Here is a 21,288-nt window from a genome sequence, read left to right on the forward strand (position 1 = left end):
TTTTAAAAAGGAGGAAGGGTAGTAGGAATATTTACACAATATACTATGAATATACTATGAGTATACTATGAATATACTATGAATATACTATGAATATACTATGAATACTACAGAACATGCTGGGATGGAAAGGTAAAGAAAGAAGATACCTAGTCAGTTGCACAACTGAATGCATTCAACTGAAATGTGTCTCCTGCATTTAACTCAACCCCTCTGAATCAGAGAGGTGCAGTGGGGTGTTTCGTAGTAAGGATGACTGGCTACTATTTGGAACTTTGTGAGGTGAGCTTTCTGGTGCCCAGAAACGCTGAGGCATCACCCAAGTGGGTGCTACCCAGAGTGGAAGAGAAATCCAGTGGCTATAAGACTCAGTCTGGTTCCCAGACTTGCCCTCTACAAGATCATCAGCAAACTCCATCACCATCATCTACCATTCTCTGACCAGCTCTCTCCGCTCAAGCCATGAACGGACCCTCCATCTTCGGAGGATGCAGCTTTCAAAGACTTGGCCTCTATTGGTTGACCTGTCCTGATATATTGCTTGTTTGTTTTTTGTTGTTGAAGCGCTTTGAGAATCTATGAAAAGCGCTACAGAAATGGCATATATTATTATTATTACTACTACTAGTATTATTATCAATACTATTACTACTATTATTACTATAATAATTATTATTACTATTGTTATTATTACTATTTCTATGATGATTATTACTATTTCTATTATAACTATTATTATTCTGATTATTATTACTATTATTATGAGTATTACTATTATTACTGTTGTTATTATTCCTACTCTTATTATTATTACTATTATTACTGTTGTTATTATTCCTACTATTATTATTATTACTATTATTACTGTTGTTATTATTCCTACTCTTATTATTATTACTATTATTACTGTTGTTATTATTCCTACTATTATTATTATTACTATTATTACTGTTGTTATTATTCCTACTCTTATTAGTATTACTATTATTACTACTATTATTATTACGGACTCTGCATGGTCAATCTGAATTCTGCATTGGCCGCAGAAGTCAGAGCATTCATGCTTCTTGCGCTTCGCGGATGTCAGGGATCCCGCCGGAACTTTCATTACGCCCACCTGTCCCCTATTCCCACTGATTAGGACTTGTATAAGTGTGCCCTTTGGTTTACAATGGACTTTTGATTATTATTACAATGTCCGTTGGTGCGCGTGAGTACCTGTGCTGTGTGTTTTGGGCTTTCGTGCGCTTATGGATTGCGCAGATGATTACGGGTCTCGTCCCGTGTGTTAATCATATGATGAAGGGTAATACAAATGATAAAAATGACCATGAGTTTGCTAATAAAAACATTTTATTTGTATTTTTTCAAATAACATTTTTGATTGAATAAATAACAGATTTAAGATGACATTTTAAACATATTCACATGTTCATATTCACAAGAGGACCCAAATGACATTTAGCTACAATTGATAAAACGCTGAATCGTTACATTTCATTTTTAAGTAACATTTCATTTTTAAGTAAAACTTCTTCAGTGCTCTTCCATATCACTCCTCATCCTCAGTAATGCTGTTCACAGCCAAGTCATTCCAGAACTGCCTTCGATTTGCAGGAGGCATCAGAGGACACATCTTGGTGATTATGTCCATCTTCTTGGACTCTTCTGTCCCTTTATCCTGTATACGTAGTGTCGAGGGTGTCTCTTGAGTGACTTTCTTCATGATGAAGTCAAACTCTGTGAAGTCCTTTTCTTCATGGGAGACTTTGTAGAAGAGGCTCCTGGATCCACAACTCAATTGGATCTCTGCCAGCTTTGGCGCTGTTGCCTTCTTCAGTTTGATGATGGAATGGCCAGCTTTCCATGCCAGGATGTTTTCCTTTTTTATTCCGGCCACCTCCACCTTGCCTGCATTGGAAGTAGTGACCACATGGAGGAAGTCCCCGAAGTCGTACAGAAACAACCTGCTGCGTCGACTGTAAGCACCAACTGTAACATTTTTCTTAGATTGCTGTGCCACCGTGTGGAAGATCCATGTCCTCTTCTCCTTATAATTAATCTCCCATTAATTTTCCCATATTTCCTTTCGCCTAAATATTCTGAGTACATTGCCTCTTGCATTTGGGACCACATGGCTTACCCATTGGTGGAATCTTGGATTTCTTATTTGATAGGTGTTCTGGAGTTGTGTCCACGGGCTCAGCTGCCACTTGTGCTGGAACATCCAACTCTAAAGGTGGATGATAATCTTCATCATCATCATCATTGACAATTTATTTATCTTCTGATAGTCTGATGTCTAATGAGTCAGAGACCACCCACTGGTTCTCTATTTCTTCAAATAGTGTTGACACTGTGACTTCAGTTAAAGGGGGTAGATCAGGAATCTTTGTTGAAATGTGGCCCTCAAAATCAACTGAAATAAATAGAGCAAAGAATCAGGGACATGCATCCTAATGATTCTAATCTGTCATGGATGATAATAATTAATAGTGACATTTTCTGGTGTGCAAACATATGATCATAATCCTTTCAGTTATTCTTTAATATAGGATATAATCAATGTTGATTTGATCTTGTGCAAACATTATCTTATTAATTTTCACTGTCAAAAGTCAGTTCATCTATTAATGTCACGACTTCCGCCGAAGTTGGCTCTCCTGCCTGTTCGGGCGGTGCTCCGCGGTCTTCGTCACCGTCCTACGAGCCACTACCGATCCCTTTTTCGTTTGTCTGTTGGTTTTGTCTTATTAGTTTCACCTGTGTGTATTTTAGTTTAATTACGTCCTTATATGTAGTAGGTTGTCCCGCCCTTGTTTTGTGGGGGATTGTTTTTGAATTCATGTCATTTGGTGTACCACTTGTGTTTTATTCTCCGGTCTATTTTTGATCCTGTGTTGGATTATTCGCCCTGTATGTTGGGTTGACCGTGTTTTTGTGCGCCGGAGAATAAACTGTCGAATCACTGAAACCTGCTCTCTGCGCCTGATTCCACCCACCTTGATAAAACGTGACAATTAATTTCATACCTGCTCCCAAAAAGGATCTTACATTTTCATTTTTATATATAATACAAAAATATTGCATGGATGGACATTGACAGGAATAAAACCTAGTATTGACGTGGTTGTACTGTCTAATACATCCTCACATGGCAACTTTGATCCGCATTGATACTAATCATCTAGGCCACAGGGATTGGTGGAAGTCATGCAAAACTGTTTTTTCCGCATTCATGTAAAGATGGCACTGAAGCAGACACATTGAGCACACGTTTGGCATGTCAAAGCTTGTTGTACTAATTACATATGCCACCAACAAAGGTGATGGATACAATTTGGGATTGTAACTTCCCTGACCAGGACAGTCACGCAATACTGGAATATAAAAGAAAACCAGAAACCCTAAACATGTGAGTGGATATATTATTAATGAGCTAGCAATGCTGTGTGTGCGCTCATCCGGAAAAAGAGTGTGCGTGGCTTTTGACAATTCAGTATGGGGTGCACGTCCAACTGACCGTCAGCTGGCTAAAGATCGTGTGTGTGGTGTAACGTTACGGATTCAAATAACCCATTGAATGTCTGAATACAACTAAAAGGATGATGTTAAATCCAGGTATAATAGATTGAAGCTAGTATAAACTGTTGATCGTCTCTTATGGGAACATGTAGCACAAATCTATTGCTTCATGCTAATGCTAGCGTCATTTTTAGCTAAGTGGCTGTCACTGGCTAGAAATCGTGTGTATGGTGTACTGATTCAAAGAAACCAGCAGATGATATTTCAGAATATAATTGATTATATGGCTAATAGATTGACGTTAGTATCAATTGCAGATCTCTTATGAGAGCAGGGAGCATTGTTAGTCTATGCTAGCTAGCTAATTTATTTTGATGTCAGATGTACTTAGTTAGCTAGTTCTTACCAGTGTCTGGATGTCGGCGTTTCAGAGCAAGTTAAACCATCATTTCCCCCCGGGAATGCTGTGCCATGGTGTTGTATCCCTAGATTAGCAATGTATGTGTGTGTAGCTGTCAGTCAGTGTCATACAGGTTCGATTGCATCTCTATCAGATTAGAATGATATGATACAAAGGTTAAACTCAGTAACTGCAGCCAAGGGCAGGTTGAAACCAAGCTAAAAGGCAGGAAGTTCAGTTACTGCCATTTACCTTGGTTTCACAGTAACTTTTTGCAGTTACTGCTAATACGACCCCCAGTTTCTCCAAAACACAGTACAATAGAGGCAGGATACTTGTCCACTGACTCGCCAAACATGACCCTGTGTGAACCAAGGTCCTTTACACCACCAATTAATCCACACATAAAACGGTCAACCGAATCGTTTCTAGGCATCTCTCCTCCTTCCAGGCTTTTTCTTTTCTTGATTCTATATTGCAATTGGCAACTTTCATAAATTAGGTGCCTTACCGCCACTGACCTCTTTGGTTTTTCAGTCACCCATGTGGGTATAACCAATGAGGAGATGGCAAGTGGGTACCTGCTCCTATAAGCCAATGAGGAGATGGGAGAGGCAGGACTTGCAGTGGGATCTGCATCAGAAATAGAACTGTCTTCTATTTTAGCCGTTTGCTATGCAGACGCTCGTTGGCAGCCCAACCAGTGTGGGTGCAATAATTGAATAATATAGACGTAGTCGTGGTAATGCTTTAAATCCATCACTGCAAATGACTGACAATTTCGACATCGAATACATGTGGATCACATTTTAGGGTTGAGATATGATTCTGTGGAAGGCTTGGCAACAGAGTGCATGTGTTGCAGCAAACCCAGTCACAACTGGAGGTGTGCTTTATGGAGCGGGCACACCATAAATAAGCCTGTAGACTATATCAGTAGGTTAAGGCTACAATATCCTTTCATAGTGTTTATATCAGTACAACAACATAGGTCTAGGTCACGTTTACTTGAGGGCATCGGGCATACCTTTTCTGGAGACACAGGATAATCAAGTTTCAGTTAGGACATCACTTGTTTACAATATTAGTCAATATACCTACTATGTCAAAAAGTGCGGGCAAAGAATTAGAAAATGTGAGTAGGCCTAGGATAATGCTTTGTTCGCTCTTCATAATAATGTCGCTTCACATTTGTATAATTCTAAAGATGGACGATGAAAGTCTATGAGATGAATATGTAGCCTACAGAATCAGTCATCATGTAGGCCTACGGCTAGTTGACTAGTTTAAAGATAGTTTAACAATGTAAATGGATCAAACATTTGTTTTAGAGATAAGCTTGGTTCAACATTTTTCATCCAAGTGAATTGGCAAAGGTGGAATTATTGCAAACTAAGTGACAGGGATGGGGTCTACTATCAAAACCATTACCAAAACCCCACGTCTAAAAAGTTTTGTCATGATTGTCTCTGTCTTTGTAGGGGTTACAGGAAGCCCCAGAAAGGACATTCCCTGTATTCTTCAGAGGAAAACTGGGGGAGAAGGTTAGTGTGATAGTATGACATTCCAAATGATCTGAGATCCTCAATTTCTTTCAAATGAAATGTTACCTAATTATATATTTTTAATGACTTCCTTCCATTTCCAGTCCTAATTCCAAAACCATTCCCACTGTAGTATCCATTGCCCTGACATTGAGGTTTGTTAAAACACAATCCACAGCTCCATCAGGAGACCCCAGGATTTGACCTGTTGGACCCCAACATGAGAGTCATAGATGTTAGTTATAACTGCCTCCACGACAAACACCTGAAGAGTTTTTTCCGCCATCCGGCAAGGAAGAAGCGGCTGGTTAAGCAAGGCCTCATCACCTCAAATGAGAAGGCAAGGCAGACCTCCCTTTTCTTTCCAAAATCTAAAAGTGACACTTATATGGAACTGAGAAAATTGGACAGGTGTAAGCAATATGATGGCTAGGTGAAATGTTTGCCATTTTGCTTAGTTTACACAAATCCAAATCTACATATGGTCATTGATAGTGCAGGTTGTAAAAGAGAATGTGTTCTTAATGTCTTACCTGGTTAAATAAAGGCAAAATCAATCAATATTGGGGTTTCGGGTAGAGGTAGATTTGGGATTGGGTGTTTGTACACATGAACTTCCTCTAAAAATGGCTCTTTTGTGGCTCCTCCCTTTCAGGTGCTGTGTACGTGTAAAGAGTACAATCGCTACAGTAGCTACATCAAGTCAGTTCAGTTGCTATGGGAGAAGCAGTGCTGTGCCCAGCAGGTTAGAGTGGTCTGCTTTCTAGATGCATAATTATAAAAACACAAATGCTATATTGTAAGACATCTTTCCATGCGTTTTATTCCAACTGTGTATGTAACTTGCTGTCGCTCATGGATCGGGAAAGGGTTTTCTGATCACGTGACAAGACCAGGAAAAACTTGTGGAAAGCAAGGGTGCAAATGAATCTCTCTCTCTCTCTCTCTCTCTCAGAAAACGCTTTTGAAGCAGTTCCTAGTCTTGCAGCAGCAAGGGGAGGTTCCGTCCCACATCTCACTGACGGATGTTAGAGATTGGCTCATTGCCAAGGGTAGAAACTACTTCAAGAACACGTGAGTGTTATTAGAATCTTTTACTCAAATTTGTTTAAAAAAAACATAAGCATAGGTGTGGAATCACGTTGACCTCCTATCTAGCAATAACTTAAGAAATAGATATGGTGGACAGTTTGAGTATTAAGGTTAATCATGTTTTATGTTCCCTTGTATGTGAAGTTTTCAGAGTGAAATGGAAGAGGGGAAGAACCTTCACTTGGCCGAACTGGCTTGGGATGTGAAACGACGCCTCAGGCTTAAGGAACTGGAAAGAGAAGTGTGCAGGGAGCTGCGCCTGGAGCGCCAAATCCGCTGGTCGGTGATTGGACAGGTAAGGATGGAACAGCGGCACTCCTAGGGCTGATATCAACTCACAGTTGCTTAAGAAGCAGTAGGACCTCAGTGTTTCTGTTGGTATCTTCATCCATTTGCCTCTCTTTCTCACCCGTCTCTCTTAGCCTGGTAGCCAGATGGGAGATTGGAGACCCCTGGGCATGGAGACACACACACCTCTGGAAATGGACTCTCCCTTCAGACACTCCACCTCCTCGATGGACACTCTTTCCAGTCAGATCTCGACTGAGAAACTCGAGGTTGCTAGGCTACATACTACCAGACCACATATTGCCAGACCACAAACTACCAGACCACAAACTACCAGACCACGTTCTGCCAGACCACCAACTGAAAGACCTAGCAGTGACTCTGATCACTCTGGAACCTTGTCTTCTGTGATGACCTGCTCACCACATTCAGCTAGCCCGTCAGTGGTAGGTCATTTTGGTCATGAACATGTTCCCAGCTTTCACTCTTTGGGGGCTGCAGGCATATTACTGCTTCCCTGTCTCCCATCTACTGGGAAATCCACATCCAAGTACAGTGGCAAGAAAAAGTATGTGAAACCTTTGGAATTACCTGGACTTCTGCGTAAATTGGTCATAAAATGTTATCTGATCTTCATCTAAGTCACAACAATAGACAAACAATGATACTTGTTCATGTCTTTATTGAACACACGGTGTAAACATTCACAGTGCAGGGTGGAAAAAGTACACTCAGCAACAACAAAAAACTTCCCCTTTTCAGGATCCTGTCTTTCAAAGATAATTCATATATATCCAAATAACTTCACAGATCTTCATTTTAAAGGGTATAAACACTGTTTCCCATGCTTGTTCAATGAACCATGAACAATTAATGAACATGCATTTGTGGAACGGTCGTTAAAACACTAACAGCTTACAGACGATAGGCAATTAAGGTCACTGTTATGAAAAGTTAGGAAACTAAAGAGGCCTTTATACTAACCTTTCTACTAACCTCAAAAGAAAGATGCCCAGGGTTCCTGCTCATCTGCGTGAACGTGCCTTTGGCATGCTGCAAGGACGCATGAGGACTGCAGATGTGGCCAGGGCAATAAATTGCAATGTCCGTTCTGTGAGACGCCTAAGACAGCGCTACAGGGAGACAGGACGGACAGCTGTTTGTTCCCGCAGTGGCAGACCTCGTGTAACAACACCTGCACAGGATCGGTACATCCGAACATCACACCTGCGGGACAGGTACAGGATGGCAACAACAGCTGCCCGAGTTTCACCAGGAATGCACAATCCCTGCTCAGACTGTCCGCAATAGGCTGAGAGAGGCTGGACTGAGGGCTTGTAGGCCTGTTGTAAGGAAACCGGCACAACGTCGCCAATGGGCACAAACCGACCATCGCTGGACCAGACAGGACTGTCAAAAAGTGCCTTTCACTGACGAGTCATGGTTTTGTTTCACCAGGGGTGATGGTCGGATTCGCGTTTATCGTCGAAGGAATGAGCATTACACCGAGGCCTGTACTCTGGAGCGGTATCGATTTGGGGTTGGAGGGTTCATCATGGTCTTTGGCGATGTGTCACAGCATCATCGGACTGAGCTTGTTGTCATTGCAGGCAGTCTCAACACTGTGCGTTACAGGGAAGACAACCTCCTCCCTCATGTGGTATCCTTCCTGCAGGCTCATCCTGACATGACCCTCCAGCATGACAATGCCACCAGCCATACTGCCCGTTCTGTGCGAGATTTCCTGCAAGACAGGAATGTCCACTGCGCCTCCCGGGTGGCGCAGTGGTTAAGGGCTCTGTACTGCAGTGCCAGCTGTGCCACCAGAGACTCTGGGTTTGCACCCAGGCTCTGTCGTAACCGGCCGCGACCGGGAGGTCCGTGGGGCGACGCACAATTGGCCTAGCGTCGTCCGGTTTAGGGAGGGGCTGGCCGGTAGGGATATCCTTGTCTCATAGCGCACCAGCGACTCCTGTGGCGGGCTGGGCGCAGTGCGCAGTAACCAAGGTTGCCAGGTGCACGGTGTTTCCTGTGACATATTGGTGCGGCTGGCTTCCGGGTTGGCCGGGTTGGGTGTGCGCTGTGTTAAGAAGCAGTGCGGCTTGGTAGGGTTGTGTATCGGAGGACGCATGACTTTCAACCTTCGTCTCTTGGAGAGAAAACGGGGTAAAATTCACACACAAAAAAAGGAATGTCCGTGTTCTGCCATGGCCAGCGAAGAGCCCGTATCTCAATCCCATTGAGCACGTCTGGGACCTGTTGGATCGGAGGGTGAGGGCTAGGGCCATCCCCCCCCCCAGAAATGTCTGGGAACTTACAGGTGCCTTGGTGGAAGAGTGGGGTAACATCTCACAGCAAGAACTGGCAAATACTTTTGATTTTGAACCCCCTTTTTGTTCAGGGACACATTATTCCATTTCTGTTAGCCACATGTTCAGTTAGGGGGCAGTATTTTCACGTTCGGATGAAAAGCGTGCCCAAAGTAAACTGCCTGCTACTCAGGCCCAGAAGCTAATATATGCATAGTATTAGTAGATTTGGATAGGAAACACTCTGACCTTTCTAAAACTGTTTGAATGATGTCTGTGAGTATAACAGAACTCATATGGCAGGCGAAAACCGGAGAATAATCCACCAAGAAGTGGGGAATATGAGGTTTGTAGTTTTTCAACTCATTGCCTTTCTACTATACAGTGTAAATGGGGTCATATTGCACTTACTAAGGCTTCCACTAGATGTCAACAGTCTTTAGAACCATGTTTCTGGCTTCTACTATGTAGGGGGAGCGAATAAGAGCTGTTTGACTAAGAGGTCTGGCAGAAGACCATGAGCTAAGTCATGCACGTGGCCGTGAGAGCGAGCTGCGTTCCTTTTCATTTCTAAAGACAAAGGAATTGTCCGGTTGAAACATTGTTGAAGATTTATGATAAAAACATCCTAAAGATTGATTCTATACATCGTTTGACATGTTTCTACGAACTGTAATAGAACTGTTTTGACTTTTCGTCTGGACTTTCATCTGGACTTGACCTCGCCTTGTGAATTTCGATTGGTGAACTAAACACGCTAACAAAAAGGAGGTATTTGGACATAAAGATGAACTTTATCGAACAAAACAAACATTTATTGTGGAACTGGGATTCCTGGAAATGCATTCTAATGAAGATCATCAAAGGTAAGTGAATATTTATAATGCTATTTCTGACTTTTACTGACTCCACAACATGCCATCTGTATGGCTTGTTTTTGTGTCTGAGCGCTGTACTCAGATTATTGCATGGTGTGCTTTTTCCGTAAAGCTTTTTCAAAATCTGACACAGCGGTTGCATTAAGGAGAAGTATATATTTAATTCTGTGCATAACACTTGTATCTTTGATCAAAGTTTATGATGAGTATTTCTGTAAATTGTTGTGGCTCTCTGCAAATTCGGATGTTTGAGGCACAACATTACTGAACATAACGCGCCAATGTAAACTGAGATTTTTGGAAATAAATATGAAGTTTATCGAACAAAACATAGGTTAGTGATTCATTTGATCTCTATTTCTGCTTTTTGTGACTCCTCTCTTTGGCTGGAAAATGGCTGTATGTTTTTCTGTGACTAGACCTAACATAATCGTATGGTGTACTTTCTTTTTTTGCTGAGTTTATGTGAACCCTTGGTTTTAATAAACGGTTTGCCCTACTTTGGCAGCAATAACCTCAACATTTTCTGTAGTTGCAGATCAGACCTGAGGAACGGTCAGGAGTAATTTTATACCATTCCTCTTTACAAAACAGTTTCAGTTTAGCAATATTCTTGGGATGTCTGGTGTGAACCGAACTCTCGAGAGGCCCTGCCACAGAATCTCAATCGGGTTGAGGTTCCCTACTCTGACTGGGCCACTCCAGAAGGCATATTTTCTTCTGTTGTTGATTTACTTCGGTGTTTTGGGTCGTTGTCCTGTTGCATTACCCAACTTCTCTTGAGCTTCAATTGGCGAACAGCTTTACATTCTCCTGCAAAATGTCTTGATTAACTTGGCAATTCATTGGCAATTCATTTTTCCATCGATGATAGCTAGCTGTCCAGACCCTGAGGCAGCAAAGCAGCTCCAAACCATGATACCATGCTCCCTTCACCATACTTTACAGTTGGGATGAGGTTTTGATATTGGTGTGCTGTGCTTTTTTTTCTCCACACAGTGTTGTGTGTTCCTTTCAAACAACTGAACTTTAGTTTAATCTCTCCACAGAATCTGCAACATTTTGATACTCTTTTGCGAACTTCAAACGTGCAGCAATGTTTTTATTTGGTGGCTTCTTCCGTGGTGTCCTCCCATGAACACCATTCTTGTTTAGTGTTTTACGTATAGTAGACTCGTCAACAGAGATGTTAGGATGTTCCAGAGATTTCTTTAAGATTCTTCTTAACCTCATTGAGCATTCTGCGCTGTGCTCTTGCAGTCATCTTTGCAGGACGGCCACTCCTAGGGAGAGTAGCGACAGTGCTGAACTTTCTCCATTTATATACAATTTGTCTAACCGTGGAGTGATGAACATCAAGGCTTTTAGAGATACTTTTGTAACCCTTTCCAGCTTTATGCAAGTCAACAATTCTTCATATATTGGGTCTTCTGAGATCTCTTTTGTTTGAGGCATGGTTCACATCAGGCAATGCTTCTTGTGAATAGCAAACTCACATTTTGTGAGTATTTTTAGGGCACACAGCTCTAACCAACATCTCCAATCTCGTCTCAATGATTGTACTCCAGGTTAGCTTTTGGAGAAGTAATTAGCTTAGGGGTTCAAATACTTTTTTCAACTTACACTGTGAATGTTTAAATTATGTATTCAGTATAGACAATAAAAATACAATCATTTGTGTGTTATTAGTTTAAGCGGAATGTGTTAATCTGTTGTTGTGACTTAGATGAAGATTAAATCTAATTTTATGACAAATTTACGCAGACATTCAGATAATTCCAATAGGGTTCATATACTTTGTCTTGCCACTGTATTTGGATGATATGATATGCGTTTGCCACTTTGGTAAATGTAAAAAGTCTAGATGAGGAAGATGATTAAGTTGCAACAATGGAGACAGCACATTTGATATAGAGTAATTGCTAAAGAAAGAAAGGTATACTCTTTATGTTAACTTTTAAAATAATTTAATATGTATTAACATGTTTTGATTTCCAACATACTGTAAATCTGAATCAATTCTGTTGATGTTCATATATACAGATTACTATTAGGGACTTGCTGCTCATGATTGGGCACATAACGAGCTCAGTATTGGAGGAGGTAAATAGCATCCTGATCCCTGCCTTGGTTGACCTTATAAGGCTGAGAGCTTCAGAAAGTGCTGCAGAGAATATGCTCCCCATGAGCAAAGACACCAACGAAGATTCAACCCAGGGCTCTGTCAGCTGTACCTCCCTACTCTCCAAAGTCAATGTCATCTGTCTCACTCAGAGTCCTGACAGTAGGTCCTCCCCAATCTCCATTGATGTACCAGTCACTGCTGTCCAGACTTATTGTAGCAGCAGTTCTCTGTCCAGTGAGGAACGAGCACACTCTTTCTCCAGTCAGATCTCTACTAAGAACCTCCTGGCTGCTAGGCCACGTTCTGCCAATCCACCATCTGCTAAACTACCATGTGATAAACCACAATCTGCGACACCACCACCTGCTAAACTACAATCTGCTAAACCAGATTCTGCGAAACCACCTATTGCCACTGACTACTCTGGAACCTTATCTGCTGTGGTAGGTCGTGGGCATGTCATCCCTGTCAAACTGACATTGGCCCCTTTCTCCTCCTTAATCTCCAGCGAAGAGACCAACACCAACTTCTCCTCCAGCAGCCTCCCCTCCTCCTGCTCCATTAAGCTTTCAGACAGTAGGAGTGTAATTCCTTGCTCCCTGACTGTAAGCTCCATTTCAAATGTTCCTGGACCTGACTCTAGCAGCAGCCCTGTGCGGGAGAATCAATTTGCTACTGAGGTCTCGTCGATCTGCCTCAGCCAAGATAGAAATGGCCAAAGAGGGAGTGTGACACCTCCAGCCCCTTTGGATGTTTCCCTCCCCTCCATTATTGAGCGGGCTGGCGGACTTGTATGTTCCGTCATCTCCCAGTCTTTAGCAATTGTGGAGGCGCGGTCAAGTGTGAATGGTGAGGAGGGCTCTCCATCTCCCACCACAGTCTCCCATTCTCCTACAAGGGTGTATGTCAGCCACTTAAGGAGTAGCCCACTAGGTGAGGACCTTGTAGATTCAACACTTGCGGATGTTATCTCTGTCCTGAAAATGGAGGGAATTCTTTCCTCCTCTCCGACTTTGGAGGAGGAGCTGCTTGATCTCTCCTCCAGTTGTTCTTCGTCATCAAGCGAAACACTGCAATGTGTGTCTGTTGGCCCTCTTGGCAGTGGGTCGGAGACGTCCTTCAAACTTCTTGGGGGTCGTACTCTGAGTATCGCCACCCCAACGGCCCATGATACCACAGAGGACTTAGAAGTCTACAGTGATGAGATTATTGACGAAATCCTTACTATAATGAGGACCAAAAAAGATGATGACAGTGGAAGTGACGTCTCTGGTGCATCAACACCATGCAACACACCAGCACCACAGAGCCGGTCCTCTTCTGCACTGAGGGGAGTGCTTCCCCATGACAGAAGGATACTCAGCACAACACTGCTTGGAATCCAGAACACACTAGACAGTGAGAACCTCTCAGGAGAGTGTTCCACCTCACCACAGGACAATGCCAGAGTCCTGGAGATGATAAAGTTGCTGCAGAGGCGCCTTGAGGGGACACCCTCAGAGTCCTCCATCCATATCACAGATGTGGCTTCACCCGTGGGCATTCCTCTCCCTCTATCTCTCTATGCTGTTCAGTCGTGTGTATTTGCCACTGACAAAGACCTGAAGGCAGAACGAGTGAAGGGAGTCTTTGAAAGCCTGAGATCCCAGTTTATGAGCTACTCCATCAAGCCTGTGAGTAACATCATTACCAGGGCAACAACAAAGATGGCTGCCTCCAATCAGGTTAGTTCAGAGACACTCCAGGCAGCATCAGCAAAATCATCTGCTGTGGCTCAGAACCTTATTAGTTTGGTTTTATTTAAAGTTGCCACGGTGTCCTGCTCTGATGACTTAGAGGGTCTGGGTGATCATCTCAGATGCCCCTCAACTTTGACCAGAGGTCTGACACCTTTGACCTCGGAGAAAGCTACACTGACACCTGCTGTTCTGAAGATCAGAAGGGAGATGTCTAAGGAAGTGGCCACCGAACTCCAGTGTTTCTTGATCAAGGAATCCCTTACTGGCACCCAGACACCATCCAATGGACATGTTTGCACTTCTGAATCTGCCCCAAGGGAAGCTGTGCGGGACATCCTGAGGAAAACCAAAGAGGAGGCTTTCAACAAAAGCCTGAATAAAATTTTCCCTGTTAATTTGGATGAGCGGCTCACAGACTCCATTGCAGATGCCTTATATCCGAAGCTGCATGACAGACTGGAGTCCAAGAGAGAGCTGCAGGCTTCTTATTACAGCTCCCAGATCATCTGTAGCCTCAGCCCCTTCAAAGTTGAGAGCAGCCTAGAGCTCCAGGAGTTCACTGACCCACTATCTGAGTCAGTATTGTGTCTCCTGGATAGAACATTTGGAGATAAAGCTCAGAACTTAAAGACAGGCGGAGGTGTTTTACAATATGTCACAGACCCAACCTATAAGAAGCATTTGATTGGACCCCACACCAACGACGTCAATGTGGTTATGCACACGATTGCAGTGGAGGAGTTGCCTGTTGAGGGTTGTATTGCGCAAAGTGAGGCCATTCATGGACTTCACAAGAAGCAAGAGTTACCTTCCAGCACCAGTGGCAGAGGGAATGAGACCCTGAGCCCTACTAATTGCCTACTGGAGGGTGTATTGGGCAAACTGGTACGGAGGATGCTATTTCAGGGCCTTGACATCCCTGAGGTACCCATGAACTACAGCCGCTCTGAGAACTTTAAGCTACAGTATGAACTGGTTGCAAAGCTTTGTCCTCTGATGGTAAGGACAATCATGGCTACAACCATAGACAATCAACCACCTACTACTCAAGAAGCAGTGATGTCTTCCGAGAACATCCATGTGAAAGAGCTGTGTGAGGCAGGTATCAAACACCTCAAAGAGAACCATGTACCCGATGACTCTGAGACAAACATCATGGTCAGAGGGGCTTTGAGTGAAATTGAATCCTGTATGATTGAGACCTCCGACAAGGACTCTCCCAGTCTACATTCCACACCAGAGGTGGTTGTAGACCTGATCACCAAGCTGCTTCATGGGTATGAGCTTGACTCAGAGGACTTTGCATCACCTGTGTCATCCCCAACCACCACTCTCTCTGATGTGGCAATGGACATGGTGGTTTCTGTCCTTCGGGACATGTCCGATTCCCCAGACGTTACATCAGCATTGGAAATGACCAAGGATCTCAAGACGCCGTACTCCCGCCCCTCAAGTGCAAGGATTGTAAGTGCCCTCTGCAGAGAGCTGGAGGAGTGCATGGGCTCTCCTGATGCTCTGAGGCGAGCTTTGAGCCGCGGGGAGATGACAACAGCCATTGCGAGTGCAGTCACCAGGGAAGTCAACCGTCTGGGTTCAATCGTACCCAAAGTCTCTGTCAGGCCGCTCTCCTCAGACATCTGCCTTAGGACAGACCAGGACAAGGTCATGGTTAAGAGCCGATGTGGCTCGGCTGAGGTGAAGGCATCCCAACCGGTGTATATTATTGTTCATGTAGAGGCGGTGATGGATATCATTGTCCGGCTGCGGTCTCTGATTGTTCCTCGGACCCAGGATAAACTGGCCAGCTGGACCCTAGTTGAGGATGTGACCAACAAGCTGTCCAGTGCTCTGTGGGTGAGGGTGACTAACAGGTGGAGGGAAGCAAATGTCTGCCTGAAGGCAACAGACATCTTTCAGTTGGTGCTGTCTGTGCATAGAAAGTTGATGCAACGCTATGGCACAGAGGAAGCCCTACAGAAGATACTGTGCCACAAGGCACCCAAGCTGCACAAGGACATTGTCTGTCTTGTCACGAACGGAATTATGGATGCACCATCCAAACTTCAAGACACCAAAAATCTGGAATCTACACTCAACTTGAAAGAATTGACAGCCTTGTTTAATGAAATGACAACCCGTCAATCTTTGAATAAGAAAGCTAAGCAGAGCAGCATCAAGATTGAGATTGAACAGCCAGAGTGGTCCACTGTGGAACAAGTGACATCCGGTTCCACCAGCTTCATTAGGGAGCTTATTTTAGAAGAAGTCCTGATGAAGCTTGTCAAGAAGATATGCCGTATGCCAAAAAGGACCAACAAGCGTCAGCACATCCAGATCAGTGATCTGGTGACTGAGCTGATCCGATTGTTCGACGATGAGGTGGCCAAATATCTGATTGAGGAAATGGAAAGCCAGCAAAAAAGTTTCAATTCTAAGATGACATCGAAGCTGGCAGATGCCATCTACACTGACCTTGGGAAGGTCAAGCGTTTGAAACGCTCCTTGAAAATTGACGATTTATTTGAGGATCAGGAGATGCTTTCCATTGTCTCTGTCATTGTTTCCCACAAGCTACTGGCCATCTTGAAACCCTCTGTTTCCAACCCATATGACCGTGAGACCTCAGACCTTGAAGACTCATGCAGTAATGATTTGGAGGATGCGGAATCTGAGGGGGTGCATTATGCCACCGGCAGAAAGGTAAGACAAGCTCAGATTACTCTTGAATGGTGATTGGTTGTGCTTTTTGATATCGGTACCAGTAAGTATAGTTGTATAATTATAGGAATATGTAAAGGAAGTGAAATTGAAGTTTAATTGTGCATTCTTGAATTCTGATCACAGTCCAACGTGAGCATCGTCCTTACAGACACTACAAACCAGCCAGAGATGTACATTGCTGTGGATTCTCCACCTATGAGTGAGTATTCCTGGGGGGAAATGTTCTTATGGGACAATTATTTATATATATATATATAGAAGTAATAAATTATTGTTTTATCAGACAATTGTCCATCTGAAATTCTTACATATTTTCATCTTCTTGCCAGTTAAATTATCCAAGATGAGGAAAGGCATCCGGGACTTCTTCTGGGGAGTCCAGAAGGCCTGGAAACGCTTGGTCACCTGCAAGTCCTCTGGGTCCTCTGATGGGTAGCCTGGATGACGTGCAGCCCATGACAATTGCTTTTGCCAGGCTACATCTGAGGAGGACACCACAACTGGCCTCAATACAACATTTTTATTTTAGTTCATTTAATTTTGAGTCCCTTAATGCTGCTATATTTGAACCAGGCTGTCAGTGGACTAGCTTACCATTAGTTTATACTCCTTAAGGAAGATCCACTATAGGCTAGTCAACACCAAAATTCCATCTGGGTCTTTTGATCCCTTATTAGCTCCCACTCCTGTAACTAGGAATGTGAGCTTCTAAATGTCATTCAGACATCTACAGCTTCTCCTGTGACTAGGAAGATAAGCTAAGAAGCCCAACCAATTGACTAGATGTGCTGTACATCTGATGCCCTCTCCCTATTGTAATCATTGATCCACATCCATTGCAGCCTCTAAATTGGATGTAGATATTTAGCCTAAATTAAAAAATGACAAGGAGGGAAGGCCAACAGCAGCTTCTACTCTTACGATTAGGAAAGTGGTGCTAAACTTTTTGGGCTTTGAGGAACTATGCATTTTATTTTTCAATCACTTACATACTTTTTAATGGTTGTTTTAATAAAGCATTTGTATTGCAGATTTGGATTCATATTTTATCTTTCATAATTGTTCATTTTAATTTAGGTATTCATTTGATGACATGGGACTAAAGCGTAGTTTATACCCTACATACATACACAAGAAATAACTACAAGCAGCTACACAAAAAAACCTTTACACAAGAACGCAGGATCAGCATTTTGTGAAGCGTTCTTGTGTTGCACACGAAGGGTATGACCTAGGCTTAGTCATTTTATGACTTCTATAAGGGTATATAATGGTATCCATAGTGCAGTATTAAGATATTCATTGTGGAGCTTTATATTATAGTAGAAATAATGTAAATGAATAAAAGTTAATTGATGTATGTCAACTTGATGGCGATATTTGCTTGATCAACAAAAGCTGTATTGGTGTTAGACGGTCTGAAGTTGTATGACTTTCACTTATTTATTTAATTGTCACGGCCCTGAAAGAGGTAGAAAAGGCCTCAAGATGGCGACAAATATCTTCTGTCAAATCCTATCAATGTATTTATCAAATGCTCTGAGTCGAATAGGTGAAATGCATACTTACATCTAACTCTGCCTTGACAGAGAAGGGCTTGATGAATCATTTACAGTATATTGAATTGCATCCCAGTGGAATGCTTTTGACACTTTGAGTCCATGCCCCGACGAATTGAGGCTGATCTGAGGGGGGAAAAGGGTGCAACTAAATATTAGGAAGGTGTTCCTGATGTTTTGTGCACTCAGTGTATATAGTTCAGGTTGTATATATTTGAAGTTACCGGAGCATGCGAGTCTTACGGCCAGCTGCCCTATTCTTGCATGTATTCTGCATCCGGAACCGTGAAGCCTGGCAAGCGAGTTTAGTATGATTTGATATATGATATTTATGCACCACATGTTTATGTGACTACTCTGTTTGCCTAACTTGGGGAGACAAAGAAAGTAATACTTACTTTCAGAAGAGGATTTACACATATTGAAAAAGAGGACTTTATCATGGCCCATTCATACTAGCAGGGAAGCCCCTCTCTCAGAGGCTGAGGCGAAGAGGAGCAGTCGTAAGCCCACTCCATGTGAGTGGCTTTACCGTAACCTCAGGCACAGTGGAACGGGGGAAACTCATCTGTATAATTGTGTTGATGAGATCCAGACTGCATTTCAAATGGCACCTTATTCACTATACAATATATTACTTTTGAACAGGGCCCATAGGGGTCTAGTCAAAAGTAGTGCACTGTATAGAGTGCCATTTGGGATGCCTGTTAGTAGTTTGACACACATAATGCTTTACTTGAGGGCTACCTACATAAAGACCTCATAACACATGAATCACCCATTTATACAACGGGTGGGTATAATCCGGAATGCTGATTGGTTAAAAGCCATTCCAGCCGGTGTCTTTTCCACAAGTTACCACCAGCTAAATCTGACGTTAAAATGCTTATGCACTCCGTTCCATCTGTCTCATCAGCCCAGGCAGGGATGTTATAAACTTGATCTCCACTATAAAAAGCATCTAGACATTATCTCACATTTATTTTAGACTAACATTTAGTTTTCAACAGCGGAGATTTGTATAAACATCAGTCTCTCTCCGACATCTGCAACATTGTTTCAAATATTCAAATTCGATCTCCAACAGTCCCTTAGGCCTTTCACACATACAATCACACACGATGTGATCGTTCTACAGTGGTCCCTGAAGCGTACAGATCACACCCCTTGTGATTAGAACACTCGTTTAGAACGGCCAGTTTCGAATGACGCAACAATCAGCATTTGAGCTGGCCACACTTTTTTCAGAAACTATTTACACAAACATAGTCCTTACAAAGTTATGTCCAGAATGTGAGCAGTTTATTTTTGGATGCAATGTTCAGATATTCACAGAAGTGTAGTTATATATAGCATAACACAATCATCCTAACCGGAAAAATGTAGGCTACATTTGTCCTTGCGCTAACTGAGGAAAGATTGAGCAACACAAGCGGTCATTTGTTCTAAACTCTAAACTCGGCTGAAAAACTACAATATGAATTGCTAACAGCAATTACTATGTATAATTAATCACATCATGGGTGAGCTCACCGTTGATCAAAATAATTGAATAAAACACTTTCTAGATATCGAAAGTAATCCGACGATTAGTTTGAGCATGCAGCCGGGCTTAGTTTCATCACAGAAACCAAGGAAAAAGAGAAGACAAGATGAGTTTGGTCTGTTGTTAGTATGCATGTTGAAGGGGTGTCTCGTCTACCATTGTTCACATCCCACATTCACTTCCTGAAGTTCTCAAAAAATGAGTGAACCCTAACTCACCTCATTTTGCTATAGCATCTTTGGTCCGACAGACGATCAAGTGAAACCCATAATTAATTGTCTCAACAAACATGGCTCCCCACATATAGCTGGAATTAGCTAATATAGCTGGAATTAGCTCCCATTACAATCTATGCAAAAATCGGAATGCATGATTTGTCACCGGTAATTGAAAAACGTGAATAAAATAGTAAATAAATCAATAACACCACACAAAACATTTTCTGATAGTGACTTATTGATACAAATGGCGCGTGCAGGCAGTCAATCACATAACCTCTCACTCCCACTCTGAGCCATTCAGTGTTGTTATGTACGTAGCTAATGAGCTAAGCTGTAGCATTAGCAATGTCTTTCAAAAGGAATTTAAAAAAAACTCTGACAATGAGTCTGAAAGTCAGGAATCAGATTCTGACAGTGACAGAGGACCCCTTGTCCACTGACAAAGTCCCAGTTCCCTTTGAAGATGCTGGTGGTGATGGAGCCAGACCGATAGTGGATGAAGTACAGGAGTTCTGTGGAAGCTGGAAGGCTGCCAGCCATTTCACCCCTCCTGGCCCTGCTGTTTGAGTCCCAGTCTGGAGTGCAACGCCCCTTGCCATTTCCATCTGAGGCAGAGTGCTTCAAGTTGTTTCTGACAGAGGAGCTGGTGGGAGACATATTAGAGACCAATCGCTATGCCTTGGAGCTACAGGAAAAGAGAGAGCCAGGAGTGGGGGGACAGCCACAATTAGTGAAATGTATACATTCCTGGTGACAGTAAAGAAGAACTCCCTAAGAGAATACTGGAGCAGAGATCCTATGTTTGCAAACCCCTTCTTTGCCACCCTCTTTTCCCAAGACTGCTTTCTAATTCTGCTGCTATGACTGCATTTCATCAACAACGCTACTGCCATCCTAAATGACCCATTATACAAACAAAAAAAATGTTAACAGCTGGCAGTAAAGTGCCATGACAAACAAGACGTCCATGTCCTCTCCACTGTCCATACAGCAACCATGTCGGCCACAGGGAAGGTGGACCACCTGACGGGAGAGAGAAACAAACCAGACAGGGAAACATCAAACCAGACTGCGTGCTTGACTATAACCTCAAAATGGGGGCAGAAAATGACCCAGTGGTATAACATATTTTTCCAGGGTAGCGTCAAAATACAACATGCCAATACTTCTGACGCATTTAGCATGGTTTTGCAGAGCTAATAGAAGAATGTAACTAGCTACATAAGTGTAGTAGAGTTAAATTGGTTATTCCATCAAACTTCAAATGATTAGAATAGTACACAACGCAGAACAGAACAACCAGGTTGAGGGTCAGTGGCCAAAGCCCGCGAACAGGAATAT

At 42.9% G+C, this 21,288-nt stretch overlaps 1 protein-coding gene across 1 annotated transcript; it reads left to right on the top strand.

Moving 5' to 3' along the window:
* Positions 1–6,061: 6,061 nt before the first annotated feature.
* LOC116356363 (mucin-17-like) lies at positions 6,062–17,653 on the top strand. The gene is made up of 7 exons (XM_031802003.1): positions 6,062–6,214; positions 6,425–6,543; positions 6,706–6,856; positions 6,984–7,295; positions 12,080–16,600; positions 16,745–16,820; positions 16,951–17,653. The coding sequence occupies exons 3-7, from the start codon at positions 6,719–6,721 to the stop codon at positions 17,055–17,057; spliced, it is 5,154 nt and encodes a 1,717-aa protein (XP_031657863.1). The 5' UTR covers positions 6,062–6,214; positions 6,425–6,543; positions 6,706–6,718; the 3' UTR covers positions 17,058–17,653.
* Positions 17,654–21,288: the final 3,635 nt, after the last annotated feature.

Source organism: Oncorhynchus kisutch, linkage group LG22, assembly GCF_002021735.2.
Source record: "Oncorhynchus kisutch isolate 150728-3 linkage group LG22, Okis_V2, whole genome shotgun sequence".
NCBI lineage: Eukaryota > Metazoa > Chordata > Actinopteri > Salmoniformes > Salmonidae > Oncorhynchus > Oncorhynchus kisutch.

What these genes read in the sequence shown, in the direction of transcription:
- LOC116356363 (XM_031802003.1), top strand. Translation starts at nt 6,719, where the DNA reads ATGGAAGAGGGGAAGAACCTTCACTTGGCCGAACTGGCTTGGGATGTG. An exon ending in ATTCAGCTAGCCCGTCAGTG is followed by an intron (nt 7,296 to 12,079) that starts GTAGGTCATTTT and finishes TCATATATACAG; the next exon opens with ATTACTATTAGGGACTTGCT. An exon ending in TGTGGATTCTCCACCTATGA is followed by an intron (nt 16,821 to 16,950) that starts GTGAGTATTCCT and finishes TCTTCTTGCCAG; the next exon opens with TTAAATTATCCAAGATGAGG.